This window comes from Amphimedon queenslandica, unplaced genomic scaffold (genome assembly GCF_000090795.2).
Source record: "Amphimedon queenslandica unplaced genomic scaffold, v1.1 AMPQUscaffold_13471, whole genome shotgun sequence".
NCBI classification, from domain to species: domain Eukaryota; kingdom Metazoa; phylum Porifera; class Demospongiae; order Haplosclerida; family Niphatidae; genus Amphimedon; species Amphimedon queenslandica.
The window spans coordinates 331,683-357,274 of record NW_003546293.1 but is presented as its reverse complement, the minus strand read 5'-3'; the positions used below and the strand labels follow the sequence as shown (position 1 = coordinate 357,274).

General features: G+C 38.2%; 5 protein-coding genes across 6 annotated transcripts; 4 read left to right on the top strand and 1 right to left on the bottom strand.

Moving 5' to 3' along the window:
- Positions 1–24: 24 nt before the first annotated feature.
- On the top strand, positions 25–1,818 carry LOC109580938 (ester hydrolase C11orf54 homolog). Its single transcript, XM_019994546.1, has 3 exons — positions 25–489; positions 900–983; positions 1,536–1,818. Exons 2-3 carry the CDS (start codon positions 900–902, stop codon positions 1,812–1,814), a joined length of 363 nt encoding a protein of 120 aa, XP_019850105.1. The 5' UTR covers positions 25–489; the 3' UTR covers positions 1,815–1,818.
- Positions 1,819–3,690: 1,872 nt separating this feature from the next.
- On the top strand, positions 3,691–5,662 carry LOC100636404 (putative transporter svop-1). Its single transcript, XM_011404504.2, has 8 exons — positions 3,691–3,834; positions 4,162–4,259; positions 4,330–4,409; positions 4,514–4,606; positions 4,677–4,788; positions 4,929–5,100; positions 5,404–5,517; positions 5,568–5,662. The coding sequence occupies exons 1-8, from the start codon at positions 3,700–3,702 to the stop codon at positions 5,586–5,588; spliced, it is 825 nt and encodes a 274-aa protein (XP_011402806.2). The 5' UTR covers positions 3,691–3,699; the 3' UTR covers positions 5,589–5,662.
- Positions 5,663–5,881: 219 nt separating this feature from the next.
- LOC100636277 (eukaryotic translation initiation factor 4H-like) lies at positions 5,882–7,724 on the bottom strand. 2 transcript variants are annotated; one of them, XM_003385191.3, is made up of 6 exons: positions 7,571–7,724; positions 7,335–7,455; positions 7,054–7,167; positions 6,849–6,948; positions 6,604–6,807; positions 5,882–6,257 (listed from the first exon to the last, which is right to left on the bottom strand). In XM_003385191.3, the coding sequence occupies exons 1-6, from the start codon at positions 7,636–7,638 to the stop codon at positions 6,061–6,063; spliced, it is 804 nt and encodes a 267-aa protein (XP_003385239.1). In that variant the 5' UTR covers positions 7,639–7,724; the 3' UTR covers positions 5,882–6,060. The 2 variants fall into 2 exon arrangements, with proteins under 2 accessions (XP_003385239.1, XP_019850096.1); XM_019994537.1 differs by having other exon boundaries at positions 6,604–6,804.
- A 99-nt stretch (positions 7,725–7,823) lies between these two features.
- LOC100631861 (clathrin heavy chain 1-like) lies at positions 7,824–18,593 on the top strand. Its single transcript, XM_003385156.3, has 24 exons — positions 7,824–8,029; positions 8,285–8,492; positions 8,548–8,700; positions 9,048–9,328; positions 9,413–9,526; positions 9,826–9,999; positions 10,291–10,488; positions 10,794–10,994; positions 11,107–11,199; positions 11,333–11,914; positions 12,267–12,354; positions 12,425–12,495; positions 12,777–12,869; positions 12,927–13,052; positions 13,594–13,971; positions 14,299–14,751; positions 14,839–15,031; positions 15,155–15,312; positions 15,454–15,618; positions 15,815–16,090; positions 16,371–16,934; positions 17,220–17,441; positions 17,744–17,825; positions 18,094–18,593. Exons 1-24 carry the CDS (start codon positions 7,988–7,990, stop codon positions 18,258–18,260), a joined length of 5,082 nt encoding a protein of 1,693 aa, XP_003385204.1. The 5' UTR covers positions 7,824–7,987; the 3' UTR covers positions 18,261–18,593.
- A 178-nt stretch (positions 18,594–18,771) lies between these two features.
- Positions 18,772–25,566, top strand: LOC100636150 (histone-lysine N-methyltransferase SETD1B-like). Its single transcript, XM_019994535.1, has 11 exons — positions 18,772–19,084; positions 19,240–19,335; positions 19,627–19,900; positions 20,250–21,301; positions 22,098–22,374; positions 22,812–22,978; positions 23,688–24,183; positions 24,312–24,448; positions 24,503–24,616; positions 24,730–24,987; positions 25,290–25,566. The coding sequence occupies exons 1-11, from the start codon at positions 18,914–18,916 to the stop codon at positions 25,461–25,463; spliced, it is 3,216 nt and encodes a 1,071-aa protein (XP_019850094.1). The 5' UTR covers positions 18,772–18,913; the 3' UTR covers positions 25,464–25,566.
- The last annotated feature ends 26 nt before the right edge of the window (positions 25,567–25,592 follow it).

Sequence of the window (25,592 nt, the reverse complement as noted above, 5' to 3'; positions counted from 1 at the left end):
CACTCCAATGGCAGTAATAATAATAATTATTATTATTATGATGTACCTTAGTTATTGTTGCTGACTTGTGATACTTAGTCAAGGGAAAGTTTTGTAATGATTGCATACTCAGGCTCTTTTGTTTACTGAGGGAGACATGGAGGCACCATTGAATGGGATTTTGATTTAAACTTTATTTATGGTCTGTTTACTATTTTACTGAGTGTCATACACATGTACATGTATGTAGTATCATTATCGTTGTCTTGATTTATTCCCTGAGTCATATTAAATTTCTCTCGCTTCCTCTCTTGAGGAGAAAGGAAGGAACAAGGTGCCATTCATGTACTTATATGAGAGAGAGAGAGGAAGAGAGAGAGAACAATTTGACACATTACTCTTTTGTAGGTTTATGATTTAGCCCAGGTAGCTAGTCTGGCTGGTTTACCAAACGGGTTTATACTTGGAGCAGGTGCTGGCTCTTACAGAGTAGCTGGAGTTAACTGTGAAGTAAGCTGTAAATTAATATCATTATCATTATCATTATTATTATTATTATTATTATTATTATTATTATTATTATTATTATCATTATCATTATTATTATCAGAGGAGAATGGTGTTATTATTATTATTACTATTATTATAAAGGAAAACAAAGCATAACTAATAACAGAGAAAAACAAAAAAGGGAAAGGAGAAGGAAGGCCCTATGGGGAAAACTAAACAAAGAAACTGTATGTGTATTAAGAAACTAATAATAAAGAAAAAAAAAGAGTCAGACCTGCCCATCCACATCAGGTAGAAGGATAGGGGAGCGGCTCAACCACATGTGGGCATTAGTGTGCCACAGAGTATTATAATAATAATTATTATTATTATTATCATTATTATCATTATTACTATTATTTTTTTGTTAGATGATGGCTAATATTAAATTCTCTGATCCTGACTCAGGAGCTCCTCATAATATTGGCTCTTATTCGGCTAAAGTCTCCACAGAAGTAAATGCTACCAATACATTATTGTACCAGTATAATGACACAGAGTATTATCATTATGTCCACTTAGCTGTCATGAAATTTTTCGAGTCACAAAATTACTAAATTTGGCTTATTTCCTTTAAGGAGGTTATACAATAAAATGTGGCAGATGGCAATTAATATATTTGGTTGTTTGTGACAGCTTGATTCCCACAAAAGTCTATTTTTGCCATTCATGATTACAACCCTTGGTTTAGTGTACTAGATGTACTTGCTGATCAATAAAGCTATCTCCAACCACATTGTTAAGGATTATGGCCATACATTTGGTTATAAGCTGATTATGTATGGTTATGTCCTCAGCTATGGATGGTTATACATTCTTAGACATGGATTACCCAAGTTGTACTTGCTATCCATGATTATTATTATAAGGCTATGTATGGTCATACATATACACGAGCTAAAAACACTAAATTTTTAATTTTTATCACAAAATCACAGAAACTTATTAAGCACCTTGAAGCACACGTACGATTAATTGTATTTTATTTCTCATTTATTTTTGCATAGGACGGATCTGCTATAATTGAGAAATTCCCATACACTGAGGCCGGTCCTCTTGCCAATTTATTACTTTGTGAAGGCACTCCTGGTGCTCCTGTCCTTGAAATAAAAGCAAGGAAGAGAGTTGGAGAAGAGAATTTCGTTACCTGCATGAGAAAGTCCTTGGCTGCTTATTTTGGTGAGGGCCCAGTTGGACTCGGCGGAGTTTTCATGATTAAGAAAGGCAAAGCAAAGCTTCACATTATGGTCAGTGAAATTAAGAATTATTGTATAGCCTCTATATAATGGACACTTGGAGATAAGAAAGTTGCCCTGTTATACAGAGGTGTCCTTTATATAGAAGTTATCTTATACAGTAAGGAATGTAATTGGTACACTAGGTGCTATCCGTTAAATGGAGGTGTACACTATAGAGAGACTATATTACTAGTATACTGTATTGTCAATACTGTCCAGTGGGTTTGCTTACTATGAGGAATCTGTTGTTAATGATAATAATTTAGTATACATTTGATCTTTATGTATATAGTGTATATGATATTATTAAAAACAGATTCCTTTTCAAAATGTAAGTGCAATGTAATGGTTCACATACCAAGACTGTGTAATTAGACTATTGGAGGATATGCTAATATCAATTAGCATTGAATGTCTCCATATTTAGACATTATTTTGCTTGTGCCAAGATATAGATAGCCGTGGCATTTACTGATAGTGTGTTAATATACTGGAATAAGGAAATGTACACTCTACTAATGCTATTAGTTATAGTATTGCTTAACTACAAGTGTTGAAACACCATTAGTTATAATAATGTATTTCAATTCCAGCTTGAAACAATAAGGACCTATTCTTTACACATGCAACCATGCCATAACTTGAAAAATTGAGGTCGGAATCAGCTCAAACTTTCTACATAGAATAAGGACATCAATATGTATCAGAAAATGCAATAAAAATTTAGGGTGATTTCGGAGCCATTTTTTGGAAAAAATCATGGGCTATAGCCTTGGGTATTTTTCAGAATTTTGCCGTTTTCTTAAAATGGCCATAATTTGAAAAATTGAAATCGGAATCAGCTCAAACTTTCTACATAGAATAAGGACATCAATATGTATCAGAAAATGTAATAAAAATTTAGGGTGATTTCAGAGCCATTTTTTGGAAAAAACCATGGGCTATATATAGCCTTGGGTATTTTTCAGAATTTTGCCGTTTTCTTAAAATGGCCATAACTTGAAAAATTGAAGTCGGAATGAGCTCAAACTTTCTACACAGCATAAGGACATCAATGTGTATCAGAAAATGTAATAAAAATTTGGGGTGATTTCGGAGCCGATTTTTGGAAAAAACCATGGGCTATAGCCTTGGGTATTTTTCAGAATTTTGACATTTTCTTAAAATGGCCGTAACTTGAAAAATTGAAGTCGGAATCAGCTCAAACTTGCTACACAACATAAGGACATCAATATGTATCAGAAAATGTAATAAAAATTTGGGGTGATTTTGGAGCCATTTTTTGAAAAAAACCATGGGCTATAGCCTTGGGTATTTTTCAGAATTTTGACATTTTCTTAAAATGGCCGTAACTTGAAAAGTTGAAGTCAGAATCAGCTTAAACTTGCTACACAGCATAAGGACATCAATATGTATCAGAAAATGTAATAAAAATTTGGGGTGATTTCAGAGCCATTTTTTGGGAAAAACCATGGGCTATAGCCTTGGGTATTTTTCAGATTTTTGGAATTTTTTAAAAATGGCTGTAACTTGAAAAATTGAAGTCGGAATCAGCTCAAACTTTCTACACAGCATAAGGACATCAATATGTATCAGAAAATGTAATAAAAATTTTGGGTGATTTCGGAACCATTTTTTGGAAAAAACCATGGGCTATAGCCTTTTAAAAAAGGGAACTGAGCCCTTAAAATATTTTTATTAAAAGAAAACAAGAGAAGAGAAATAAACAAAAAGGAAATAAGAATATACAGGAAATGTTGAGAAAGTTATAAATAAAATAATTAGCCTTGGGTATTTTGCAGAATTTTGACATTTTCTTAAAATCATAATTATACATGTACGTTTTATGCAGTTACAACCATTAAAATTATTATATGTTATTATTATTATTATTATTATTATTATTATTATTATTCTTGCAGAGTCTTCATTCATGGGGAATACTAATGATGAAGATCAGGAGCCTTTACTGAATGGGACCTCATCTCCCACCAGATACACTGAGGAGGATGAAGCTGCTGGTGGAGACAGCACAAGAGAGTTTCATTCTTTATGGGACAAAATTAAAGTAATAAAAATGGAGAACTCTAGTAGAAAGGGCACTGAAACATTTTCAGTATTTTTTGAGAAAGCATATACAGTGTAGTGTTAAAAATTGAGAAACAACGTACATGTACAATTAATGTAAGCATGGCAGAGCACAATGTATATTTGCTCAAAACTATAGCACAATGAAAGCTGAAGTAATTTTTAACAATAACTCGAAATATTTATTAATGTTTGCCATTTTTGACTGGAGCTCTTCAGTATAGAAAGAGAGAGTGAGGGGGAGGAGCAAGAGAGAGTCAGAGATTGAGTTTTTTTTTAATTTATAATTTTTATTTTTTTCCCACAGTTTAAGACTAAGGAAACTGCTTTGAAGTCTTGTCAAGACTTCCGTCTCCTTTTCTCTGGCGGAATGTGGAAAACCTCGATACTCCTCATAGTCATTTGGTAGGATATACTGGAGTTTACTAATAATTTACTGATAATTTACTGGGGTTTACTGATAATTTACTAATAGGTTGGGTTGTGCCTGGTTGTATTACGGAGCTATTCTAATTACTACGACAATCCTGGAAACTGGATACGATCCTCACTGTGGTAAAACACATGTACATGTACATGTACATGTACATGTACATGTACATGTACAACTGCATGTCAATATAGATGTACATATTTACTCTGCTATTTTCCTATTACAGGAAGTGTCAATCAGTCATTTAACTCAGGCTGTCAAAATCTCACAAGCTCCTTTTACTTGAAAATTATTTGGACTTCAGCTGCAGAGTTTCCTGGTAAACCCCTTTATTAATACTCTCAATTAATGAATGATTTAATTCAATGTTTGTTGTACATTATTTGTAGGTATTATAATTACACTGGTTATAATTGAAATCGTTGGACGTAAGATCACAATGGCACTTGAGTTTGTTGGCTGTGCTATATTCTTTGGATTGATATTAATATGTGTATCAGAGTAAGAGATGGAGGGAAATAGAAACAGAGAGAGAGGAGGGAGAGAGAGAGAAAGAGAGATGGGGGAAGAGAGAGAAAGAGAGACAGAAAAGGAGGAGAGAGAGAAAGGGAAAAGATTTAATTTCTCTTTTTCTTTTGCAGTACCTGGTTAACTGTATTCCTCTTTGGTGCCAGAGCGTTTGTGACTGGTGTATTTCAGGCAGTGTATGTCTACACTCCAGAGGTGTTCCCCACCAAAGTGAGAGGAGTTGCAATGGGATTTAACACTGCAGCTGCTAGAGTAGGAGCAATAGTAACACCTTATGTTGCTCAGGTTTGTATTATAAGTAACAATAGTACAAGTATGTACAGTGTAATTTCTATGATACGTGTAAATGCTGGTTTGTATTAGTATTAGTATTATTATTATTATAAGTATTATTATTATGTAATGTCTGCAATAAGCTAAGACACATTAGTACTCTTGGTACTAGCCTATACAAAACTAAATAGGTTTAGTCTAGTTCAGTGATTGTTTGTTTGTCAACTTATTACTGACCAGTGCTCCACTGTACATGTACATGGACAGTTACTACAGTATATTCATTCTACCTTTATTATGTTTTTCCTTATATAGACATTGTTTCCGATAAGTGATTACGCAACTATAGGACTATATGTTGGTTCTTCACTTATATTGGTTGTTCTCTCTATCTTGCTACCAATAGAGACTAAAGGGAGATCGTTAAGAGTAAGTCACACCCACTTATTTATATTAATTAATTTGTATGATATTTTTAGGACAATAAAGGAACGAAATAAATATGATTATTTTTAATTGACAATAATTGTTTTATTTATTATTATTATTATTAAGTATGGTAATCTTGCTGCTTTTGTATTTTAAAAATAAATCTATAAATATACTGCATTTTATTAATTTAAATTTAAATTTATATTGTTGTTTATAAGTATTAATGATGTTATTGATTTATGCACCACTTTTAATCAACCTAATACAGAATACCTATTTTTGCAAGTTTGCTAAAAATTAGTATGCAATATTTCTAATAGCAGGCTTCAAGTATAACTGCAAGTTTTCAACACCTATATTAGCTAGCACCTCAGCAAATTGGATTATTTTAAATTTAATATAATAATAATAATTAATAATTAATTTATTAACAAATAGACAGAGTGTGAACGATTCGCATGCGTCTCATGTGTCATCTTGTGTATGGTATATCATAAATGAATATCAATAAAGAGAGAGAGAGAGGGAGGGAGGGAAAGTTCAACTCTGATCACCGCCAGCAGGAGTATCAGACGATTCCGACTCCTTCCTCTTTCTTTCCTCGTAAGCTTTCTCGTCACGTGGACGTCCGCTGCCAAATATGGATGCACGGCTAACCGTGTCTGCTAGGTCATTCACCACAGCCTTGTTGACAGTCCGAGGCTTCAGGTTTAGTTTCGGACGACCGACCAAATCCGCTGCAGAAAGAGAAAGTGAAGAATTTTATCAAAATGAACAATTAAATAAAGTGCCGTTATAGCTAGAAATTTCTGTTGGACCAAAATTTTTGCAAATAGCCGAATTTTGTGGCAAATGTACTCTGGCTGCCATGGCTTGTTGGAATTTTTTCAAAAATAGTTTGGACCACAAAAATTTTTAGCTACATATATAAGGTACATTCATATATATGTACTGTATGTACCCAACTGTATAAAGGGAAATTTTGAAGGGAATTAAATTTGGCATTTTGATTGCCATTCACCAAATTTAACTCCCTCCAAAATTTCCTGCTATACGGTATATTATGTACATCAATTGTGGTACCTGGATCTGGTTCTTTAAAGTCTTCTGGGTATCTCCTATCCCTACCGTCACGATCACGGTCCCTCCCACCTCTTCTGGGGCCCCGCCCACCACCTCCTCCTCCCCCTCTGTATCCTCCGCCACTCCTCCCACCACGATAATCAGAATACCCTCCTCCGCCCATCGGAGGGCCCGATTGGTAGCCGTGGGGCTGATCGTAATCTCCTAAAAATAAATAATCATTAAAAATATAATTAAATACTCACTGCCACGCCCTCCTCTTCCTCCACCGCCACGCCCTCCTCTCCCACCACGCCCACTTCTGCTACCGGCAACATTAACTTTTAAGGGTCTACCATCATATTCCTAAAATGGAAATTAATTAATGTACATGTACATGCATGATGTAATGAGAATGAAATTAATATTTTGAGTACATAATACATGTACATGTACATGCATGTAACTTACAGCTCCATCATATTCCAGTGCTTCCTTCAGCGATTCAACGTCTTCAAATTCCACGTAGCAGAAACCTTTAAATCTGTCACTTTCTTTATCGCGTACTAGTCTTACAGCTTTCACCTAATGGAGGAGAGAGAGAGAGGGGGAGAGAGAGAGAGGGAGAGAGAGAGGGGGGAGAGAGAGGGGGAGAGAGAGGGGGAGAGAGAGAGAGAGAGAAAATAAAGATGAACTAGAAAAGGCGGCACAAGATGCATATGTATCATAATAAGTCATTATATGGCTCTTACTTTTAACTTTTGAAAAATGGCATCTAAATCCCCTTGGACTGTATTCAATGGTAAGTTACCCACAAAGGCTGTGAATGGAGGCTCCTGTGGCAGCTCAAAATGATGTGAACCTCCATACCCACTACAATTAATGAATAATACAAAGTTTGTGTAATGAACATATTGTAGGACATGTAATGTGACTTGTTTTTATGTTTCTGTACATAAATGCAAAGTTGACGCGTCATTTCACTTACCCTCCTCTGTCGTATGATGGACGGGAAGAGCCACGACTGTTCCTACTGTCAAAAACCTCGTCTGCCATCTTTAAGTATCCTCTAACTCGCAAAGAGGAGAAGATAAAAGGAGTGAGATCAAAGGAAGACCATGTGGAGCAAAAAGAGGAGGGGCTAAAACTAGACACACCCCTAAAATTCAATTAACAACTATGAATATTAATTAGTCGATGAATATTGATTAGGTGCCTGCGCATGCGCAGTAGGTCGCTTGAATTTGGGAGGAGTAGGGATCGGCGACCCTTGAGAGAAAGACTCGCCATTAGAGAAGAAAGGAACCATTTATCTCTCTTCCTCTTAGTACTTCTCCTTTCATAATACTATCCAAGGAACCCAGTCCTACTTAGTCCTACGTCTAGTTCTTATCCGAGTTTAGAAATGGCACAGAATCTGCCGATTAAATTTCAGGAGCATCTCCAGGTATAGGGCGTGACCCGAGTTTGGGTTCTCTTTTAAACAGCACACAAACATGGGAATGGAGTGAAATACACACTAATTAACATTATTTAGAGCTATATTTAAAGTAGTATTTCATATAAAACCCTAAAATTAAATGCTGTACATGTACATACAAATTTAAGATGCCCGTAAGTACACAAAGCGTTATATTTTAAAATTGATTGTATTTATTATTTTCTTTTGTATCGCTCTTCCCCCCCCTCTCTTTCTTTTTAGCTCCAAAATGTAGGCATCAATGTCTCCCAGATTGGTTTCTCCAGCCTCACTATGGAGTCCGACAAGTACATATGTGTGAGGGAAAAGGTTGGAGACACTTCTCAAGTTGTCATCATTGATCTTGGAGATCCTGCTAATCCTATTAGACGTCCCATAACTGCTGAGTCAGCGATTATGAATCCTGCTTCCAAAGTCATCGCACTCAGAGGTGAGATATTTTATATTTGAAATATTCAATTTTATATTCTGTTGTCTCTCTCCAGCTTCTGGCAAGAATCTTCAGATATTTAACATCGAAATGAAGAGTAGGATGAAGTCACACACAATGACAGAAGACGTGACGTTCTGGAAATGGATCAGCCTTAATACCCTTGTCCTAGTCACAGAGACATCAGTCTTCCATTGGTCCATGGAAGGTATATAACTACATGCACAACTGTACATACATATATAATATATATGATGTGTCATGTGACATTGCTGTCATGTGACTGGTCTGTCAGGTGTTCTCAGGGTATTGTGTCCTATTGTGTCCAGTACATGATTTTGACTGACTGTGTAGTTCTTGCCTTATTTGGAATAATTACAGTCACACACATCCTGGGCTCTGTATATCTATTTCTGATAGATTACATACTGTTTACTATTTTTACTTTCTTTTCACCACCTCTTCCTCCTTGTGCCCCCCCCCCTACACTACTTCTCCATTAAATTTCCTCTTCTCTCTCTCTCTCTCTCTCTCTCTCTCTCTCCCCCTCCTTAGGTGATTCACAGCCACAGAAGATGTTTGATCGTCACTCTAGTTTAGCCGGTTGTCAGATCATAAATTACAGGATAGACAAGAACTTCACTTGGCTTTTGCTGATTGGCATTTCTGCAGAGGCCCATCGAGTCAAAGGGAACATGCAGCTGTATTCTGTTGAACGAAAAGTCAGTCAACCCATTGAAGGACATGCAGCTGGCTTTGCACAGTTGAAGTTGGCCGGGAACCCAGAGGAGTCTACCCTTTTTTCTTTTGCTGTCCGTGGGGCAGCTGGAGCTAAGGTAAGCATGTACATGTATGTGTATTTATGATATTTTAATTCTTCTTTCTTTCTCTTCCTCTCCTTCCTCCTTCTCTTCCTACAGTTACACGTTATTGAAGTTGGTACTCCTGCTACTGGAAACCAACCATTCCAAAAGAAAGCCGTAGATGTTTTCTTTCCTCCAGAGGCACAAGCTGATTTCCCCGTTGCCATGCAGGTACAAAAAAAGAAATAGTGTTATAAAATTTTTTTAAAGGGCAGGGCACTGTTGTTGTTCTTGGAAGGGTGTGGCTAATTGCATTCATCAATTTTAATGATATTCATAGCTTCTAATGAGATTTAGTTCATTGTGAACTTGTTTGGGGTAATTCACTAAGCATGCCGCCCACTTTTGATTTATACAACATCCAAAAACATGTAGTTATATTTACATGTACATGCTACTGTGTAATCCATATGAAATCTACCTTTCCTCTATTCCTCTCCCTCTCTCTCTCTCCCTCTCTCTCCCCTCAGATAAGTGAGAAGTTTGGTGTAGCCTATCTCATCACTAAGTTTGGTTACATTCATCTCTATGACATTGAGTCTGGCACATGTATTTACATGAATCGTATCAGCGGAGAGACGATATTTGTCACAGCTGTACACGAACCATCCAGCGGAATCATTGGCGTCAACAGGAAGGGACAGGTAAGAAGGGGTGTGGTATTATATAAACTGGGTGTGGTCAAGAAGCATATATTTGATGCATTCTATTTAGTGCCCGTAACTTTTTAATACTGTATGTAGCAAAAAATTGCTTTTGTGGCCCAAAATTTTCATGATTTTAGAAAATAATTATTTATGCTGTGAAAATCAGTACAAAATTGTAGCGAAGTCAAAAATTAGATTTAATCCACAAAAATTGATTTTTTGCAGATTTACGAAAATTTTTTATCATAACAATATTTGTCCTTATTTCTCCCTTCCTCTTCCCCTCAGGTTCTGTCAGTGAGTGTTGATGAGGTCAATATTGTCCCCTACATATCAAACCAGCTGTCCAATCCTGATCTTGCCCTCCGTTTTGCCACCAGGAACAATCTAGCCGGAGCCGAGGAGCTTTTCGTCCGAAAGTTCAACATGTTGTTTGCCCAACAGAATTACTCTGAGGCTGCAAAAGTTGCTGCTACCAGCCCCAAGGTATAAAAAAACACATGTATACTGTCTATTCAGCATGTACATGTACAGAATTTTGAAGGGGGTAATTTTGGCGTTTTGATAACAATAATTTGTCAATATAAATCCCACCATTTAAAACCATTATGAACATACTCAATGGCACTTGACCACAAATTTGCCAAATTAAACCCGCCAGTCACAAAAAAACTTAGCAATTTGCTAATATTTTACCCCCTCCAACACTACCATCAGCTACTGTATAATACTACATGTATATCTTTATTGTATTATTTATTCTTTTTGTCCTCTCTCTCTCTCTCTCTCAGGGAATCCTCCGTACTGCTGAAACCATCCAGAGGTTCCAGACGGTCCCAGCTCCCCCAGGACAGCAGTCTCCTCTCTTGCAGTATTTTGGTATTCTCCTAGAGAACAGTCAACTCAATAAATATGAGGCCCTTGAACTCTGCAGGCCAGTCCTCGTTCAGGGAAAGAAACAGCTGGTTGAAAAATGGCTCAAAGAAGAAAAGGTAAGCTTGAGAGAGAAAATTATAAAAATATCAATGTCTTACATGTATTTGTTTTTAATTTATTTATTATTTGTGTTTATGTTTATTTATTGTTTTTTGTTGTTATTTACAGTTAGAGTGTTCAGAGGAGCTGGGAGAACTGGTCAAACAGGTTGATCCAACCCTTGCTCTCTCAGTCTTCCTCCGTGCAGGAGTACCAGCAAAAGTAAGAACTGAAAATACACACACACACACACATACATGTACACTGTACATGAATTTAGATTTTACATATGTACATGTACACTTTTAATGCATGATAATATCACATGATAATCACATGACCTTTTCTTCCATAGGTTATACAATGCTTTGCCGAGACTGGTCAGTTCAACAAGATCATTCTCTACGCCAAGAAAGTCAACTACACTCCAGACTATGGCTTCCTCCTCCGTCACATCATGAGAATGAGCCCAGAGAAAGGAGTCGAGTTTGCTAAGATGCTCGTACCAGAAGAGGGAGAGCCACTCGTTGATATCAATTCCGCCGTAGACGTCTTCATGGAGCTGAACATGGTCCAGCAGTGCACCTCGTTCTTGTTGGATGCTTTAAAGAACAATCGTCCAAACGAAGGACCCCTCCAGACCCGCCTCTTGGAAATGAATCTACTCACGGCCCCACAAGTTGCCGATGCTATTATGGGGAATCAGATGTTCACTCATTACGATCGGCCCCACATTGCTCAGCTCTGTGAGAAGGCCGGTCTCCTTCAGAGGGCTCTGGAGCACTACACTGATACTTACGATATCAAGAGAGCTGTTGTCCACACTCACATGCTTAACCCGGAGTGGCTCGTTAATTACTTTGGGTCGCTCAGTGTTGAGGATTCCCTGGATTGTCTTCGTGCTATGCTCCAAGCTAACATCAGGCAGAATCTACAAGTAAGTGTTGATATGTACACGTACGTACATGTACATGTACATGTACATACAATCTGCATGTAGTGTACATGTACATGTACATTAATTTACATTTTACAGCTTATTTTTGTTTATTTGTTGTATACATGTGCTGGTACAGGTAGTCAAGTACCTTCTTTATTTTAAATTCTCTCCCTTAACCACATGTCTATAACTTGTTTAAATTGTATGTACAACTTATTTTTATCTTTTAATAAGTACATGTACATGTACATGTGCATGTAAGGTTTTATAGGGTGTACTTTAAATTTAATTTTTTTAAATAATTATGCTAAATGTAAAATTAATTTTTGTTCCTTTTCTTTCTGCACAGGTTGTTGTTAAAATTGCCTCCAAGTACTACGAGCAGCTCTCAACCAATTCTCTCATTGAGCTCTTTGAGTCTTTCAAGAGTTTTGAAGGTTCGTTACAATAGAGAGGAGGGAGTGCTCATTCAATGATGCAAATGTACATGTATATCTTCTCCTGCAGGATTGTTTTATTTCTTGGGATCAATTGTCAACTTTAATCAGGACCCTGACGTCCATTTGAAATATATTCAAGTGAGAATAAATGAAATTCACTATCCCACATGTATAGTCCTCCCTATGGTGGTCGGGGGTGGTCGGGACAACCACCTCAACAAATGAACCAACCAGTTCATCACTTAGACCAACCATCCAATTAATACTAATAACCATACATAGAGCATGATATTGTAGTCTACTAGTATGGTGTACATAAATTTAAAAGGAACAATATTAGTCTCAACCACCTCTAATTTTATTCTAGGCAGCCCTAGCTGATACATGTACATTTTAATTCTCTTGTTTCTTCCCCTCAGGCTGCATGCAAGACTGGACAGATGAAGGAGGTTGAGCGAATCTGCCGTGAAAGCAATTGCTATGAACCTGAACGTGTTAAGAACTTTTTGAAGGTACATATACATGTATACATCATTAACTAATGTCGTGTTATCTTTCTTTGCTTTTAGGAGGCCAAGCTGACCGATCAGCTCCCTCTCATTATTGTCTGTGACAGGTTTGATTTTGTCCACGATCTCGTCCTCTACCTCTATCGCAACAATCTTCAGAAATACATTGAAATCTATGTTCAGAAGGTATGTACAATTGTACATGTACATATTGGAAGTAGCACCTTTTAATAGTGACTAAGATTTATAAGCATAGTACCTTTTAAATACCACAACGTATTTTAGTTGAATACATGTATGTCCATTATATTTACATGTATAATGTATACTAAAAATCAATTTATTTATTATTACGATCTGGGGCTTTGCCCCCAGGTCATTCCTATAATTGATTTCACCATCGCACTATTTACTTACGTTTCTTCTATACATGTTGTATTGGAGAAATAACAAGCATTAGCAACCACCTGCCCATGCCCCTTTATGTGAGTGGGTGTGGCAACGGCAAACAAAATGGCAGCTTACACACGGGACAAAGTTATGAGCTTTCTAACAGCAAGAGAGCATAGAGATACTGTCTAAAGACTTCTCTAGAAGCATTATAAGGTAGAGAGAACCTCTATAAGTCTTAATAAGAACCTAGCTGTACTTGCAAGGTGGTGAAATCAATTATAGGAATATTTTTACACTGTTACGCTTGTTTTTAATGACTATTCTATTACTGTAGGTGAATCCGTCTCGTTTACCTATTGTTGTTGGTGGTCTCCTTGATGTTGATTGCACCGATGACGTCATTAAGAACCTCGTCCTAACAGTCCGTGGCTCCTATTCCACTGATGAACTGGTGGAGGAAGTGGAGAAGAGGAATCGTCTTAAACTCCTCCTTCCTCTCCTTGAGTCTCGGGTCCACGAGGGAGTGGAGGAACCAGCCACTCACAACGCTCTTGCTAAGATTTATATTGACAGCAATAACAACCCTGAGAGGTTCCTCAAAGAGAATCATTTCTATGATAGTCATGTTGTTGGTAAATATTGCGAGAAGAGGGACCCTCATTTAGCTTGTGTTGCTTACGAAAGGGGACAGTGTGACCAGGAGCTGATACAGGTAGAGGAGTTGTACATGTACATGTACTGTACGTAGTTTAGCAAAATTAGTTTAGATGAACAGGTACATGTATATAAGTACATGTATGAGTACAAGTAATGTACATGTAAAAAATACATGTATATGTATATAAGTAAATGTACTTGAGTGACGTGTACATGTACATGTAGTCAGTTAGCAAATTACTTTTTATGATGAAAAATTAACATATATGTACGTCTACATTATTGTGGGTTCAATCTTAATGTACATGTAACATGATGTGTATCGTTTATTATGATTAATGTTTTAATTATTTATTATCATAATTTATTATCTCTTCAATAGGTTTGCAATGAAAACTCTCTCTTCAAGACCGAGGCTCGTTACCTCGTCCACCGCAAGGACCCCGAGCTATGGGCCACGGTCCTTGACGAGGGCAACCAGTACCGCCGCCCACTCATAGACCAAGTGGTCCAGACTGCTCTGAACGAGACCCAAGACCCAGAGGACGTCTCTGTCACCGTCAAGGCTTTCATGAGCGCCGACTTGCCCAACGAATTGATCGAGCTCCTCGAGAAGATTGTCCTTGAGAACTCTGTCTTCTCTGAGCACCGAAACCTTCAGAACCTTTTGATACTCACAGCCATAAAGGCTGACCAGACCCGCGTGATGGAGTACATCACTCGTTTGGATAATTACGATGCTCCTGATATTGCCAGCATTGCCATTAGCAGTGAGCTCTTTGAAGAGGCCTTCGCTATTTATAAGAAATTTGATGTCAATACGTCTGCCATTGAGGTACAGGGAATGAAGATGAACATTTGAATTTACTTAATGTAATCTTTCTCTCTGCACCTCTCTCTCTTTCTCTCTCTCTCTCTCCAGGTTCTCATCAACCACATCAGTAATCTTGATCGAGCTTACGAGTTTGCCGAAAGGTGTAACCAGCCCGGGGTATGGAGCCTTCTTGCTGCTGCCCAACTCTCTGCCATGATGATAAAGGAAGCCATTGATTCTTACATAAAAGCTGACGATCCTTCTTGCTACACTGAAGTCATCAACGCAGCTAATCAAGGAGGTAAACCACACCCACCAATTAATGTACACATGCACATGTATCCAAACCACACCCACCAATTAATGTACATGTGCATGTATCTAAACCACACCCACCAATTAATGTACATGTATTTATGTGCAGGTAATTTTGAGGATCTTGTCCGTTACCTGCAAATGGCTCGTAAGAAGACCCGAGAGACTTTCATTGAGACGGAGCTGGTCTTTGCCTTTGCTATGACGAACCGTTTGGCCGATCTGGAGGAATTCATCTCTGGACCTAACCACGCCCAAATATCTCAAGTAAAATATTATTATTATTATTATTTAATATCAGTTTATTGTTGTTTTTATCATTATTTTTTCTCATTTAATAATATCAGTACATGTACAGTGTATATATTTTATAGTTATAAATAATTTATTTTTAATTTTATTTTGTAGGTTGGTGAGCGTTGTTTCAACGAGGGCATGTATGAAGCTGCTAAGATTCTCTTTAACAATATTTCCAATTTCGCTCGTTTGGCCTCTACTCTTGTTCACTTGGGCGAGTTCCAGAATGCCGTGGACTCCGCCCGTAAAGCAAACTCAACTAGGACCTGGAAAGAAGTGAGAAAAATAAAATATTATTCAATTTTTTTTAATTTTAAGATTATGAAAAATTATTTATTTTTTGTGCTTATGCATTGGGCAATTAATTAGAATTAATTATTCAGTATTTTTTTATTTTTTACGTGTAATATAGCGCCATAGTTTTTCTACCACTTAAAATCAATTTGACTCATTCTCATCCGTCTCTATGTAGGTCTGTTTTGCTTGTGTTGATTCCAGCGAATTCCGTCTTGCTCAAGTCTGTGGTCTCCATATTGTTGTTCACGCCGATGAACTGGGCGACCTTATCAACTACTACCAAAACCGTGGACACTTCAACGAGCTCATCACCCTCCTGGAGGCTGCCCTGGGCCTGGAGAGAGCTCACATGGGCATGTTCACTGAGCTGGCCATCCTTTACTCAAAGTACAAGCCTGGGAAGATGAGGGAGCATTTGGAGCTGTTCTGGTCTCGTGTTAATATACCAAAGGTAAAAAGAGAGAGAGAGTGGGGGTAAAGAGAGAGAGAGAGAGAGAGAGATAGGGAGGGAGGGGTAATAATCGAGAATTAGTACATGTACATGTATTGTGCTGTCATGTACATGTACACATACATGTAGTACATGAATTATTCACAATTAAAGTACATGTACATCATAATAATGCTAGTGTATAATTACAGATACAGTGTGGTTTGTCCATGTATTTAAAGTTTGTAACAAGTTGTATTATTTATTAATTTATTTATTTATTTATTTACTGTATTTTTAGGTCCTAAGGGCAGCAGAGCAGGCCCACCTCTGGTCTGAGCTAGTCTTCCTCTATGATAAATATGAGGAGTATGATAACGCCATACTAGCAATGATGGCTCACCCAACCGTTGCTTGGAAGGAAAGCCTCTTCAAGGACATTGTCACCAAAGTCGCCAACGTTGAGCTTTACTACAAAGCACTCCAGTTCTACCTAGACCACAAGCCACTCCTACTCAACGACCTTCTAATAGTCCTCACTCCACGCTTGGACCATACTCGTGCTGTCACTTTCTTCCGAAAGACGAATAACATGCACCTTGTGAAGCCGTACCTTCGCTCCGTCCAACAGAACAATAACAAGGCTATCAACGAGGCTCTGAACCAGGTCCTTATAGAAGAGGAGGACTTTGAGGACTTGAGGAAGTCGATAGATTCTTTTGATAACTTTGATACAATTGCTCTCGCTCAGCAACTCGAGAGACACGATCTCATAGAGTTCCGTCGTATCTCTGCCTACCTTTACAAGAGTAACAATCGTTGGAGCCAGTCTGTTGAGCTTTGTAAGAGGGACCATTTGTACAAGGTATGTATCTGTGACATTATTTTAGTATAATGTACCGTGTAGTGGGAAAATTTTTGTTGCCGTAAAATTTCATTGTCCATCCAAGAAGGCCTTACAAGATATTTTGTTGATTTTATTATTAATTATTAACCCAGTCACGCCCACTTCATTTTAAATTTCCATTGTCTAAAATTTCTGTTGAAACTTTTGGCCAAAAAAAGAAACGAAAATAATGAAAAATTTCCTGCTATACAGTATTGATCTTTCTTATGATTCCTCCATTTTATTTTCTCTCTCTCCTCACAGGATGCAATGCAGTTTGCTTGTGAGTCCCGTGATCCTGAAGTCAGTGAGAATATCCTTGCCTGGTTCCTTGAAATCGGAAAGCCCGAGTGTTTTGCTGCCTGCCTCTACACTTGCTACGACCTCTTGAAACCTGACATCATACTAGAGCTGGCTTGGAGGCACAATATACTGGACTTTGCTATGCCTTATCTCTGTCAAGTACTTAGGGAATATATCACCAAAGTAAGAGAGAGAGAGGGGGAGAGAGAGGGAGAGAAGTGTTGGCTATACTACACAGAAGCTCTCATTTATCGGTGTATCGATTTACAAACATGCATTCCTTTCTGTATAAAGTAATCTCCACATGTGCCCAACATGCATGTACCTATACTAGGCTAGCAACATTTGTGGTTACTTTAATCTTGTAAACAGCATCATAGACAGCTTTTCTGTTTTTGGCAACAAGATCTATAATGAAGGCAAACAGACAAACTTCTGGACTCGTAATACTTTCATAATAATTTTTTTCTCTCTCTCTCTCTTAGATTGACAAGCTTCAGTTAAGTGATGAAGTTAGAACAGCCGAAGCTGAAGAACAGCAACAGCAACCCCCACCAATGATGATGGGTATGTTCATCCACACATTAACAACCAACCATACTGATACAAATAATGTCACCAAGAATGAATCATACTTAATAATTTAGTGATTCAAACAAAAACTTAACCATCTCTCTCTCTCTCTCTCTCTCTCCCTCTCTCTCTCTCTCTCTCCCCCTCTCTCTCTCCCCCTCTCTCTCTCTCTCCCCCTCTCTCTCTCTCTCCCCCCCTCTCTCTCTCTCCCCCCTCTCTCTCTCTCCCCCCTCTCTCTCTCTCCCCCTCTCTCCTAATGTAGAGGCTCCATTGATGATCACTGCTGGTGTTGGAATGGGAGGAGGTATGCCTCCACCTGGTATGGGTAGTATGGGTCCAGCTGGTATGATGCCGCCTACTGGACAGCCTCCAATAGGGATGCCCTTCCAGCCCCCACAGCAGCCTGGGGGCTACTTCGGGCAGTTTTAAAGACTGTTGAGAATTAACAAGGAAAACATATAAACACATTATACAAAAAAGCTGCTGCCATTTTTGACTCTAACCTCATTTAGTATTATTATTATTATTATTATTTGTTCTAATTTGTAATTTTGGCTTCTTTCTATTATTATTATTATTATTATTATTATTATTATTATATTATTATTATTAGTGGACAGTTAGGCTGACAAAAAACTGTTCTCTCTCCCTCTCTTCCTTTCTCTCTTTATCATCTCTCACTTTATTCTCGGTCCTTTCGAGAATGAAACTTTTAGGAATTTAAAATTGCTACATAAGAAAACTGCTCTATTATTATTGTAATGTCCATAATAATTTATAGTTGCTGTTATTTAAAATGATACATAGTTCCTTGTTTGTCTTCATTTATTATTTTAATTTTTACTTTTAAACCATTTTTTATGCATGCGCTTTAATTAGAGTGCGCGCTCGAGTGGTTAATTAAAAGTTATTAAAATTAAAAATACGGCGGGTAAAGACCTGCGCTTTAATTAGAGTCACCACCTATGTAAAGTAAACGCCTTCTCTCAAACGCATCAGCCTCTCCTTCCTTCTTTCTAATGCTGGAGCATATGGGAGAGACTGACATTGAGTTGAGATAGCTTTTAGAGGGTTTAGTGTGTATGTTGCCTTGCTTTGTGGCCCCTTGGTGGCTTAATCGGCTATTTAAAGCTTTTCACATGTCAAGCGAGGACCTACAACACAGGAGGAAGAACAACTACAAGCTCCTGGTCGACCCCGAGCTCGTGAAGGGCAAAAAGAAGCTTTACAGGCTAAACGGAGCCATACCTGGGGTAAGGTGCTCATTAATTAGAACAACACCATTCACACAGTCTTATGTCGTCATAAGTCGCGTGATCACTTGTCATGTGACCTTAATGGTACAATCTCAAGAAGAGATGACATTATGTAATCAGTCTTATCTCTTCTTTCTCTTATTTTCAAGCAGAAGGCTCCAATTCCTGATCCAAAAGACCCAAGAGTTTTAAAAACGATTCTTGGCGCTGATGGAAGCAATGTTGGACTGAGGGTGCCAAGATTTAAGGTGTTTATCGGGACAATGGTTACCACCACCACTTCTCTCTCTCTCTCCTTTCTCTTTATTCAAAATTTTAAACTTGCATTGTTGACGATCGCTTACATTCTGTGTGTCTTTTTAAAAGTTAATGATAATAAAAGAGTTTTTTAATCATCACAAAAATAAGAAGAGGAAAGGATGAGAAAATGGAGGGAGAGACAGAGAGAGATACATAGCCATTGCCCTTTTACGTATAATCTCTTTCTACCTCTGAATATTCATTAATACATTTATTCTTTCCCCCCTCTCTCTTTTTAGTATGATAAGTTCTGGACAGGCTCTCCTCCACTAAGAGAGATATTAATCTCTGGCCTCAACGAGCTTTCCACCAAAGGGACTATCATTAAAGATCTCTGCGAGACGGTGTCTCCAACTTTCTTTGTGAAGTTTCACAGGCATTTAAAGTCGAGGGTTTTTCTTGGCAGTGCCACTGTGTCTTTTGTAAAGGCCGGCTGTGGAGAGAGAGCTGTTAATGAGCTTAATGGAGCTGTGGTCTGTGGGTCTAAGATAGCTGTGGAGCTTGATGATAGAGGTATACATGTACATGTACATATTAATGATAGAAAGAGAAAGAAAGATGGTGTTTATGTAAATCATGTGACACATCGAGTTTTACTTTTGGCCCAAATTCCAATAAGATTTATACTGTAGCTTAATTCCCATGACAAAAGGAGGGTTTGATGTGGGTGGAGAGTGTTTAATTAAACTTATTAATTCATTATTTCCTGTATAAACAGTGCGTATAATTAATGCAAAACTGCAATAACGAAAAAAGCTGGTGTTTATGTAAATTACATGTACATGTACATGTATATGTAATTTAATTTACAATATTAATATTTTTACTTTCACTATAAACACATTTTTTCTCTTTATAAAAGGTGATCTTGCTAAAGAGGTGTACACAAGCAAAGACAATAGAAGATTTAGTGTTGATAGTTTCAAATCAGACGTCACCACGCCTACCATCAAACCAGACGACTCGGCATTTTTTAATAATCACGAGAACAATAGAGACGATGCATTTCAAAGCCCCACCTCCTTTCCCACCCACACTTCGTTTCAAAAATTTAATTTGATTTCAATGGTAAAGACCAAATCACTCTCATCAGTTGAAGGTTCGCCTCATATGAGTGGGTGTGGCTTGACCACGCCTACAGGTACCACGCCCAACTCTGGAATATCTACAAAGCATGCATTTGATCCAATCCTAGCATTAAAGACTTGTCTGTTAGCGAAAAAGAACAAGGTTGCTTCAATCCCTCCCCTTCCTCCGAAAGAAAAGGCTCCTCCCCTTCCCTCAGAAGCTCCACCCCCTCCACCAGAAGCCCCGCCCCCTCAGATTGGACTGGAGGAGATCAGCTCTGAGGACGAAGGACCTAAAAAGGTTGGGAAGACATTTTTTGAAGAGATTTCGGGCGAAGAGGGTTCTCCACTAGTGACTAGGCCCCAGCTTATAGTGGAGGACATATCTAGTTGCGAGGAAGATGGAGAGAGAGGGAATGGAAGTGTTGATATGGACATTTCTGATACGGAACAAAATAGCTCTCAAATCATTGAAATTAATGTTCGTCCTCTCACAGCCCCCGCCCCTCACTTCATCCAGCCTCCTCTTCCACCTCCTCCCTTTCCTTCTCAAACCTTTTTGAACTATCAGCTCTCCTCTGAAGGACCGAAAACTCCACCCTCGGAGGTCCGTGGCGATTGCCTTGACAACGGTGGCTCCGCCCACCCAAGGACTCGCAAAAATAAGTTCTCACCGGCAAAACAATGGAAGGTTCCTTTGGCAGTGACTCGGGAAGAGAAGAGAGGGCAGGATGTGCTTTATTGTGCCTTGGAGCAGCTGTCAAGAATATTACTGAGGGACGTGGAGAAGAAACTGGTAGAGAGTTCTGCTTTTCCTGTACTTGATGAAGTGTGGGATAAGAAAGAGGTAATAGACATTTGACATAATTATTCTGATAAATGGCTCTGAAATCACCCCAAATTTTTATTACATTTTCTGATACATATTGATGTCCTTATGCTGTGTAGCAAGTTTGAGCTGATTCCAACTTCAATTTTTCAAGTTACGGCCATTTTAAGAAAATGCCAAAATTCCGAAAAATACTCTGTACTATAGCCCATGGTTTTTTCCAAAAAATGGCTCCAAAATCACCCCAAATTTTTATTACATTTTCTGATGCATATTGATGTCCTTATGCTGTGTAGCAAGTTTGAGCTGATTCCGACTTCAATTTTTCAAGTTACGGCCATTTCAAGAAAACGTCAAAAATCTGAAAAATACCCAAGGCTATAGCCCATGGTTTTTTCAAAAAATGACTCCAAAATTGCCCCAAATTTTTATTACATTTTCTGATGCATATTGATGTCCTTATGCTGTGTAGCAAGTTTGAGCTGATTCCGACTTCAATTTTTCAAGTTACGGCCATTTTAAGAAAATGCCAAAATTCCGAAAAATACTCTGTACTATAGCCCATGGTTTTTTCCAAAAAATGGCTCCAAAATCACCCCAAATTTTTATTACATTTTCTGATGCATATTGATGTCCTTATGCTGTGTAGCAAGTTTGAGCTGATTCCGACTTCAATTTTTCAAGTTACGGCCATTTTAAAAGTACAGTACATGTAGATGTAGGAAACAAGCAAGGACAACATGTACTGCACATGTGTATGCACTATGCAGTCCATGCCAATAAGTGACTCTATTCCCAATTCTCATTATGTTAGAGTCAAAGGTCTAAAGCCCTTGGAGAGGAGCCTATGGAAACTGAAGAACGTGTCAAACCACAAGAGCCTTACCGTAGAATGCTCCCAGGCCTTGTTCCTAATAGGTCACGCCCACAAGAAGACGACGAGTCGACCACACCCATCACTCCTAGAAAGAGGTTGATGAACTTTAAGATCCCGTTGGTGGGTAGCATGTACAGGAGGGACAATGTGATGACTGCTACAAGGAGACTCCATTTTAATGAGAGGGGAGAGAGAGACAGGAGAAAGAGGAAAAGTAAGAGGAAATTGATTAATATGTCACACGTAGATGTACATGTACTTTGTAGCTCATTATTTTCACAGTTCCTATTTTTGCAAAAGTTACATTTAAAAAAGTTAATGTGTGGATACATGTACATGTACATGTGTATTAATGACAATTTGACACTGTACATGTACATGTACCAGGACAGAGCTCTCCCCTTCGGCCTCAGGTCAGCCATAATCATATTCACAGCAGTCGCTGACGGCTTGGCCTGGGCCATGATCTGCTCTGGCATAGTCCATTTAGCTCATTACCTGGACGACTTCACACATGTACATGTACAGTGTCAAATTTTTCATTCCCATTTCTACATTTACATTCTACATTTTTTTCATTCTACATTTCTACATGTAAATGTAGAAAATACGAGAACATGACTTCTCTCTCTCTCTCTCCCTCTCTTGTAGATCATTATTCCGATGTGCTCCCTAGGAGAAAGAGGAGACACAGAAAGGAAGATAAAGATGAAAGGAGAAGCGAATATTCTCAACTCTCTGATATCAGCAGTGAGGAATGGCCCAGCGACGAGGGGAGGAGGAGTAAGGACAGAGATAAAAAGAAAAAGGAAAGAAAGGTCCTACTTTATATTAGATATACACATGTACATGTACACTGCATGTTCTTGTATTAGGCATTTAGAATATTATTCAACTACTGTACGTGTATTACTGCTACATGTACTTTGGTTCATTTTTCTTCCATTGCAGCATAAAGTACCATAAAAAGTACATGTACTCTACCCACAAAATCTTGTACATGTACAAGTACATGTGTATGTAAACCATAGTTCATATAATATGTGCTATATTTACTGTAAGATCTATGGGATCTACCCAGGGACAGTTGTGTGTTTTGCTCGTTTGCTGGGAGATCAAACTCTTATCCCTCTCTTTTACTTCTTGACAGAACAATAAAGGCCTTCTTGGAACTTCTCTGAAGCATTTATTTCTGCACGAGCTTTATTTTCATCAATACAGTTGCAAATGGCTGGCTGGGTCTAGCCTACTACCTTTATGCTGCCATTTTCTCTCATGTGCTAGATATCGCGCATGCGCAGATCGCTCGTGCATCACATTACAGATAAACTCACCCAATGAATCTCATTACCGATGTACATACTCCAATGAATCTCATTATCTTGCAATGAATATCGTTAAGTGGTTGTAGGGTTAGGTGCACATGGCGTGTTTACCACCTCCTCCGGGTCCTTTTGACCTTATAATAACTATGGTATATGTGCATGTGTACAATGTACATGTATTTTCTCTTCTTCTTTCTTTTAGGAGAATGCATTTGGTCCACGTACTCCATCAGCAACTAGTGAAGAAGAAGAAGAATTTAACAAACTACTCCAAGAGGAGGAGGAGGAGGAGGAGGGACAAGAGGAAGAGAAGGTTGACAGTGATTCCAGTCTGGCATTCAACGAGATATTTGGCTCTACGTCTTCAAGTGATTTTGAGGCGGACATTGCTTCACTGCGAAGGCCAAAGAAGGCTATGAAACTTTCTGAGCCAGCGATAAAGAAACCCTCTGACTTGATAGAGTCCGAATTGATAGCCACGCCCCCAGTGAAAGAGGATAAAGAGGAGATGGAGATTGAGAGAATTGCCGAGTATAAGAAGAGAGGAGAGGGTGAGGAGGCGGCCATTTTGAACTCATTCCTTGAAGAAGGTTTCGATAAGGAAGACATGGACATGATGAGATCGGCTTACGTCAAATTAAAAAGAATTTACTCGGAACTTATCAGCGATGTCTCGTGGTCTTATTATCCTCACAATGGTAACCACTATTTGCATACATGTACATGTACATGTACATTAATTTAATAATGTACATGTGATCAATAATTTTAACAATAAGTATTATAATTTTTTATTGAATTAATATTTATTTTATTTATTTTCTAGTTGTTGAGAATAATGTCACACATTCGAGTGGTTGTGCCAGAAGCGAAGGTTACTACAAAATTGATCCGTCAGATAAAAGTCGATACTTACATCATCTACGGCGCAGTAAAGCCTCTGAAGACAAAGATAAAAACTCTGTAAGTTGCTATAATAATAATAATATTTTATTAATTGTGTGTGGGCGTTTATAGGCTCCACCTCCTACTTCCAGTGGGCGTGGCAACAGATTGAACCATCGTCGTGTTGCGTCACTCTTCACTTCTGGAGACGTCTCAAGAGAATTACAGCAATACAATCAACTGAAGGTGAGGGGTGTGGTCATAAAGGGGTGTGGCTTGATAATATACACGGCGCATCTTGAAATTTAATTTGCTACTAGCTAAAACATGTACATGTATTAATGCTGAGCTTTTTTTAGGCTCGTAAGAAGCAACTGACATTTGCTAAATCCACCATTCACAACTGGGGCCTCTTCGCATTGGAAACTATACCAGCGGACGAGATGGTTGTGGAGTACATCGGTCAAGTGGTGAGACATGGGATAGCAGACGAGAGGGAGCGACGGTACGAGGCTCAAGGGATCGGGAGCAGTTACTTGTTTCGTGTCGATTACGATCACGTCATTGATGCAACTAAGAGCGGGAACTTTGCCAGATTCATAAATCACTGCTGCGATGTGAGTGTTATAAGATTGATTGCATTGCTTTATTAATTAATCTCTTTTTTATTTCTTTCATACGCTACCGTATAGCGGGAAATTTTGGAGGGAATTAAATTTGGCGTTTTGATAGTCATTCGCCAAAATAAAATCCTCCATTTTGAGCCATTATGCGCATGCTCAATTAGCAACTTTCCAAATTTAACTCCATCCAAAATTTCCCACTTATTCCTTTATTTTGCTTCTCATTATTCTCCCTCCCTCTCCCCCTCTCTCTTTCTCTCCCTTTTATTTCTTCCTTCTCTCCCTCTCCTCCACAGCCAAACTGCTATGCTAAGATCATCACAGTCGGGAACCAGAAAAAGATTGTCATTTATTCCAAACGTGACATTCGAGCAGGAGAAGAAATAACGTACGACTACAAGTTCCCCATTGAAGATGAGAAGATCCCGTGCTTATGTGGAGCCCCGCAGTGTCGTGGTACTCTCAATTAGTCGCTTAAAGCCACTCCCATTTACTATATCGTTACTTGTCAATAAACTCTGTTTCTCTTTTTGTGTTTTAAATTTAAAAATTCTATTTTGTGTAATTTTTTTTAAATTTTGGTGTTGAGTGGGAGGGGA